Source organism: Euprymna scolopes, chromosome 25 (genome assembly GCF_053919585.1).
Source record: "Euprymna scolopes isolate OS-2025 chromosome 25, ASM5391958v1, whole genome shotgun sequence".
Lineage (NCBI taxonomy): Eukaryota > Metazoa > Mollusca > Cephalopoda > Sepiida > Sepiolidae > Euprymna > Euprymna scolopes.
In genome coordinates this window covers 79272282-79280301 of record NC_136506.1, presented here as the reverse complement: position 1 = coordinate 79280301, position 8020 = coordinate 79272282, and the positions used below count along the sequence as shown (strand labels likewise).

The window sequence follows — 8020 nt, the reverse complement described above, 5'->3', positions numbered from 1 at the left end:
ATTACAAGAAATGGTAAATTCTGATCCGATGGGGAAAGAAGGAAATCGATTGTTCTGATTTTCGGTTATTATTCCGGGGTTTTCGCATCGGTCGAGCGCTATTGATTGGTAAAAGACGGGAAAGGATTTTAAGAAAGTTGAATGGTCGTCTCGTTGTTGAGAATCGTTATAGGGGGGCGTCGTCGTTGTTAACGCTGGTGCCGATGGTGTTGTAAACACGAGCCATAACTTATTTTGTCGCGACACGAATTCAGTCAAAACTTTCTCGTTTTCATCTCTTTCTTCGTCCCCAGAATAGTAAAGTCTGCTACTTTCTTTGAGTGATCGGTTCCGATTTAACGAAGGGTCTTGTTCAAAGATTAAATAAAAGGGCAACTCAGTTCTGTTGTGGAAATGACGAAATTCATCCTCGAAGTCCTGAGTGACATTCGTACTGTTGATATTAGTATTATTATTATTATTATTATTATTATTATTATTATTATTATTATTATTATTATTGTGGTGGTGGTGGTGATGATGATGATGATTATGATGATAATGATGGTGATTACGTAAGGAGACTTTTAACCCCGATTCTGAGGTGGTTGTGAATACTTCCCACACGCAGTCAATTCCCTCGGGGTACATTGGTTCGTTTATTATCGCTGCCTCTGGGTACCGGCTGGTAATATTGACACTTTTAACGTGACAGTTCTCTGTGTAGTTCTTCTGTAAACCCCAAACGGGGACCCAGAAGAAAAAGACGACAACATATTTGACAACGTAACCCATTTCTTTCTTTCTTTTTTCTTCTTTTTTTTTTTTTTAGATAAATAATAAATGTTTTTCTAAAGAAACCAATGAATTATTTGTGTGGGAATTTTCAGACCTGCAAAGAAAGAAGAAAAAAAATATTAACCAACTTAATAATTAAATTAAAATTAAATCAATATATTCTTAGTAGTAGTAGTAGTAGTAGTAGTAGTAGTAGTAGTAGTAGTAGTAGTATACAGGTTTGTATGCTCACTGACATATATACATATGGAATCATCATGTTGATTCGCCGGTTCTCGTTAGATCACCAAAGTTAAGCTATGTCGAGCCTGGTCAGTACCAGACGAGTGACCATTTGAGAATAAAAAACGCTGTGTATAGGAGGACGTCGACACTTCCCTACAAGAACTTCAAAAACCTAACGTCGTCATCTCCCCTAACCAGGATATATGTACGAATGTGGACTGCTTATGAATTAGAGATTCCCATTGATACTTCCTCCTTTGGAAGAAACCTATTCAACCTGCCTACGGTAAATGTGGCTGGCTATATTGCTCACTGATATAAACAAGTGGTTTTCCCTGGATTCTGGGTGACAACATGTCTGCGCAAATTTTCAAGACGCTCCTCTTTTTTTTTTTCTTGTTATTGTTGTTTCTTATAACTGTTGAAGATCACTTTGCATTATCGCACTAAACGTTTACCATTGGATTTTCGTTGATAACGACTGTTGTCTTTCTGTGAAATCTGAGTGACAATAAGCCTCCTCAGGATTCCAGGACCCTCTGTGCTCTTCAAGGGGGAGTCTGGATGATGCTCTTTCTTCAGATGTTGGAGCAATCGCGTTTCCTTGCAGAGAGAGAGGGGGGGGGGTTCTATAGGAATATCAGATTCTGGGATTTTTCTTACATATTTACCTGGACAGTTTAAGTTCCCTTGTGCTCGCATTATTATTATTATTATTATTATTATTATTATTAGTAGTAGTAGTAGTAGTAGTAGTAGTAGTAGTAGTAGTAGTAGTAGTATACTCACTAGGAGTTTTTCACACAGGTCATCATCAAAGATTTTTCTTGGAAAACAATCTGTGGCGTTCCCTGGATTTCCAATACTCACCACCTCTTTCGATATCGTTTGCAGATAAATTTGCGCTATCGCAACAGCTGTTTATCATCGGTAGCGTTCATTGGTCTTCACTTGAATTTGGGTGGCAATAAGCCTTCCCAAGTTCCCAGTCCTCTCTGCATTCATCCAGTGGATGTACAGTTAGTGCTTTCTCTCCTCGCTCTTTCCATCCTCCTTGACCCTTTTCGATTATTTCGAGTATTATTAGTAGTAGTAGTTGCTTTTGTTTTAATTTGTTTATTAATCGCTAGAAGTTATCAGAAAATTCATTATCAGTGATTGCATAATAGCAATAAAAAGTGGTGTTCCCTGGAGTTTGAGTGACAAGCCTCCACAGATTTCCAGCACTTCCTGCTTTTTTCGGTAACTATTACAAATCACTTTGCGTTCTCGCAACAGTTGTTTACCATTGAACAATAAAGTTTCCCAGAATTCCAGTAATCTCCGTGCCCTTCCAGATGAAATCTGAATAATGTTTTTGTTTTTTTAACGTCGGGCTTTTTTTTTTCTTCTTTCCTTTTTTTCTTCTTTTCTTTTTTCTTCTTTTCTTCTTTTCTTCTTTTCTTTTTTTATTCACCCCCCACCCCCAAAAAGCATATGCCACTGAGACGTAAGCGGCTACCGTAATTACGTGACAGATTTATAGAGACATCCTAAGTGGGGAGCTGTGCAGCAATATGTTTGTTCACATTACATTTAAATGTCTGCATTTCAGTACAGCCGGGGAAAAAAGGAAACATGTAAGAAATTCGAAAGGCATGCAATTCGAAGAAAGAAATTATTAGAGTAGAAAGTTTCACGATGTACGAAGACATCTACGATGAAGGGGTGGGATTTTGCTGTTAATCGAGTTGTTCGATGGTATTTACATTGAGGAGGTACAAGTGCTATGAGTTCGTTGGAACCCATTCTCTGGAAGTACTTATGAAACAAGCAAAATGATGCAACGTTTCGGCAATGGGATAGGGGCTGAAGCTTGGGAGACAATGCGGGATCTATTAAGTTAGAGGCACCTTTTTAGATCTTGTCTAAGAGGGATAGACTAGTGGTTAGAACATCAGTCCAGATATGGCAACGATACCTTACGTATGGACGAATGGTGGCTTTGAAATAGGATACTGGTAGATTTGAGACGTTTTCTAACAGCGTAAAGGGAGCCCACTTCTTTGCAGCAGATTTGGCAGTATCTTCTATGCATTTGTTCCAATTCATGTAACGATGGGGCAGGGGCTAGAGCTTGACAGACAGTGCGGGACCTATTAGATTAGATACTCTTTATTGCATCTGGTTTAAGAGGGGGTGACTGATGGTTGGTGCACGAGTCCACATATGACAACCATGCGCCATGCATGGCCGAATGGTAGCTCCTTGACCCTTAATAACCATTTGGTTTCTTGCGGTTTTAATGTAATTTCTTCTTCTTCTTCTTCTTCTTCTTCTTCTTCTTCTTTTTCTTCTTCTTTCAGTAATTAAAAATGTGTGTCAATTCTAACAAACTGTGTTCTATAGCTCCATATTAGCAGTCCTCTCTCGAGAATAGACCCTAACACAAAATCAACTCCCCCATTGTTTTTCTTTTAAAATGGGCCCTTCTTCGTTGGAGTGAGGTATGGTCCGGTACCCTCCCAGGTATTTTCTCCTCCTTCGCGAAGGTGGGAATATTACTGGTGTCGCCTCGGGCGCTTCTACCGGTGAATACCAGCGGATCCGTTTTCGGCTAATTTTTGTAGATTTGCAATGCCTCTTTCATTGGGAGCTGCTTTTTGTCTCCCCCCCCCCCACACACACACCTACACACACACACACACACAGACACACGTTAAATTGTTTTTATGCCTAATTTTGCTGTAGTGTTTTGACGAAAAACTAACAAAAATGAAAAGATAATTACTTTTTAATGAATTATTTAAAAAAATAATAATTTACGACAAACATATTTGACATATTTTTTTTTAAATTACGTCAATTGTTATTGTTTTTAGTCTTCCTGTGGTAATGACGTCAAACATTAAACGAAAAATATTCTATTTCTTTAAAAAATATATATAAAATACTAGACTGTTGCTAGTTAAAAAACGGGCAACAGTTCCTGTGCCTAGAACTATAACAAATATTATTAATCCGTTGTCATAGCCAATGTCCATACAAAATTTTAGGCAGATCAGTCCAGTAGTTTCCGAGAAAAGTGGAACAGACAGACAGACAGACAAACAAACAAATTTGAAATATAGATAAGAATTACAAGAATTAAAAAAAAAACATTAATAAAAATGTTATTTGGGTAAACTAACGTTAAGTTGCCGTGAATATTAGTTGTGAGTAAAGTAACGAGGCGAGGCGTCTGGTACCTTACTTCAAGATGTCTGACTCCTTATTACTTTAAACCAACATTAAATATGTTTTTAATAATAACGCAAATACGTCACAAATAAGTTGATAAATAAAAATTGTTTTCGGCTAATTTTCGAACTGTATTTCCTTAAAAAAAAATTCATGCCGCCGATCGTAACGTTTACCGTTCTCTTTTGTACAACAGGGACGCATGACAAAATGACAACAAATGAATCATAAAACTTGAAGCTTCCCTTTTGTTACAGAAACAAGCCATGAACTTTGTATTTGTCAGTTTAAAGGCTTAAACGTTACTACCGAATTCTTAAGAGTTACGATATAGTAAACAAGTCATCCATTTTAATCTATTATTAATTGATTGAATAATAAGAATCAAAGAGTGGCATTGAAAGTAATTTTGAAGCCTTTAAACTGTTAATTATTAAACACACACACACACACACACACACATATATATATATATATATATATATATATATATATATATATATATATATATATATATATTACATCACCACTTGTCAAGACCCAGCGGCCACTCGAGGATAAGGGTTAAAGGGTGTACAGTAGTCAATTGGACAATATAATAATTGTCAGTAATGGAAATTCAGTAAATTTGTTAACTTAAGGGGAACGGCTTATCAAGAACTTGTTTGTTTACACACACACACACACACACACACACACACACACACACACACACACACACACACATATACATATATATATATATATATATATATATATATATATATATATATATATATATATATATATGAACAAATGATTAATAAAACATGTTAAAAGACATCTTGAAAAAGAGTTAAAAATATATTTAATTTTAAAAAAGGAAGCACAAGATAAGTGGATAGTCCTTAATCCGCGGAGTTTCGAAGAAATACTCCCCTTCTCATCAGAGGGCAGGAATTCAAAATCCGATCTCGCATTTTGCTAATTCCTGCTCCTGCTCTCTGATGAGAAGGAAAGTATTTCTTCGAAACTCCGCGGATTAAGGACTATCCACTTATCTTGTACTTCCTTTTTTTAAAATTAAATATGTTTTTAACTCTTTTTCAAGATGTCTTTTAACATGTTTTTGTTTTATTAATCATTTGTTCATATTATAAGCTCTATTTCCTTTTCGGTTTTATTGAGCTTTTACATCTGGTTGAGATTACTTTACTTGTAAATATTAACTCTTTAATATTTATAATATATTTTAAGTTTACCATTTTGATTACCTTGGTAAACTTATTGTAATTTATATATATATATATATATATATATATATATATATATATATATATATATATATATATATACATACATATACTTATATATATATATATATATATATATATACTTAAATATATATATATATATATATATATATATATATATATATATATATATATATATATATTGCTTGGAACTCAAAGTCAAAATACTCTGAATTCAATGAAAAACATTTATTTTGTTCACGCGCCACTGCTGTATCAAAGAACAAAAACTATCAATGAAAATAAATAAATAAATTTTAATTATATACTACAAAATAAATATAAGGAAGAAAAAGAAATATCGTAAACAAAAAATAACTTACCTCGTGTTAAAGAGAAAAATTGCCCGGAAAATAAAAAATTTAAATAAAAAAAAAAAAAATTTTAAACGAAAAAAAAACAAAAACCTAGGGGGTGTCTGCGAACGAAATTCCACCCACTTTTAAAAGATATGAGTGTTAAAAACTTTTAAAAACCAATAATTCCCTTCTTGGCGATGTTGACACGCAAATCGCAAACCAAATCCAAACTTTGAAAAAAATTTTGAAGTTTTAAGATTTAAAAATCAATTTTTTCTTCTATGGTTTACGGAATCGATTCCTTAAAAAATCCATTGTTCGAGCCATGTTTTTACAGGTCGAACTTAGTTGCAATTAATGAGTTTTTAAATGACAACTGGACTTTATAATTGATATTATCGTCGCCCGTACCTTACACAACAATCTACATACTTTATGGATATGTGACAAGTGCGATGGGACTAGTACCACTACTACTACTACCATTAAGTAAATAAATAAAAGTGGGTGATGCTGATGTAGATCTCACGACAGCTGACAGAAGTTGCTGCAAGTGTCCACCCTCTCTCTCTCTCTCTCTCTCTCTCTCTCTCTCTCTCTCTCTCTCTCTCTCTCTCACACACACACACACACGCAAACACACACTCTCTCTCTTACACACACACACACACACACATATAATCAAAACACACTCACAATACACACGGCACGAACACACACGACACGAACACACACACGACACACACACACACAAACACACACACACACACACACACTTATATATTTAAAGTTTTACAGAAGGTTAGAAAAACATCGCTAGCGCCGGTTTCAAATCCAATACAGAGGGACCAGTTTATGGTCGAGAAATATTACTCTCTTCAGCCCTTTCTCCTTTCTCTCTCTCTCTCTCTCTCTCTCTCTCTCTCTCTCTCTCTCTCTCTCTCTCTTCATATTCATATATATATATATATTAGTGTTGGGACGATTAATCGGAATCGGAATCGGGAATCGCAAAAATCGGAGCTTTTGAGGGTATCGGAATCGGTATTGGAATCGGAAAAATTTTAGCCTAATCTGTGCCTAAGTCAAATCGTGGTGGTTGTTGTTGTTGTTGTTGTTGTTGTTGTTGTTGTTGTTGTTGTAACAATAATAATAATAATAATAATAATAATAATAATAATAATTTATTGATTTCAACTTCCAGTTAGACTAAAATCTCCTCACAAGTGTTTTTACGTTTGAGAAAATATAGACATGTGTTTTTTTTTTGTTTTTTTTTTTTTTTTTTGCAATCAGGACAAAATAACACTTTTTAGTTAAGTATTTAGAGATTTATAAAGAATCGGAATCGGTAATTGTATCGGTATTGGGAAAAATATTGGAAGCGTCCCATCACTAATATATATATATATATATATATATATATATATATATATATATATATATATATATATATATATATATATAGTTTTACGTAACCCTGACCTGTTGGGTCATAACCACATAGCCACTACGTATTCTACTTTAATTTGTGGTTTATGTGTTCAAGAATTGTCCTTGTATAACTAAGCATAATAATTTGCTTTTTATATTATTATTATTATTATTATTATTATTATTATTATTACTATTATTATTATTATTACTATTATTACTATTATTATTATTATTATTATTATTGTTGTTGTTGTTATTGTTATTGTTATTGTTATTATTATTATTATTATTGTTGTTGTTGTTGTTGTTGTTGTTATTATTATTATTATTATCATTATCATTATCATTATCATTATTATTTGTACTCACTAGGAATTCTCACACAGGTTATCATCAAATATTACAACTGATGGTGTCCCCTGGAGTCTGGTTAACAACAGGTCTCCTTAGATTTCTAGTACTCTCCATCTCTTTTGATATGCTTTGTAAATGAATTTGCATTATCGCAACAGCCACTTTCCATTGACATCTTATTGGCAACGTCCATTGGTCTTCACTGGAATTTGAGAGGCAACAAGCTTTCCCAAGGTCCCAGTTCACCTTCCATTTGTCTAGTGGAGGTCTGGTTAGTGATTTCTCTCCTCAACCTTTCCATCCTCCTGGATAGTTTTGAGAGGTGTGTAGTCAACTTATAATTTTGTAGTTTCATTTTTCAAGGTCCCATGTGGTGTCCTTCTATATTTTTTGTTTTACTTTTGTTGCAATTTCCAT

At 34.0% G+C, this 8020-nt stretch overlaps 1 protein-coding gene across 1 annotated transcript in view; it reads right to left on the bottom strand.

Annotated features, from left to right (window-relative positions):
- LOC145247457 (uncharacterized) overlaps positions 1 to 6348 on the bottom strand; it is a 76943-nt gene extending 70595 nt beyond the window's left edge. Inside the window, exons 1-2 of the mRNA XM_080109240.1 lie at positions 5837 to 6348; positions 1 to 871 (exon numbers count right to left, since the gene is read on the bottom strand). The exon at positions 1 to 871 is cut by the window's left edge and continues 2601 nt beyond it. Of these exons, the coding sequence (XP_079965366.1) occupies positions 1 to 774 (774 nt within the window). The 5' untranslated portion in view covers positions 775 to 871; positions 5837 to 6348. The remainder of the gene's footprint in view (positions 872 to 5836) is intronic.
- Positions 6349 to 8020: the final 1672 nt, after the last annotated feature.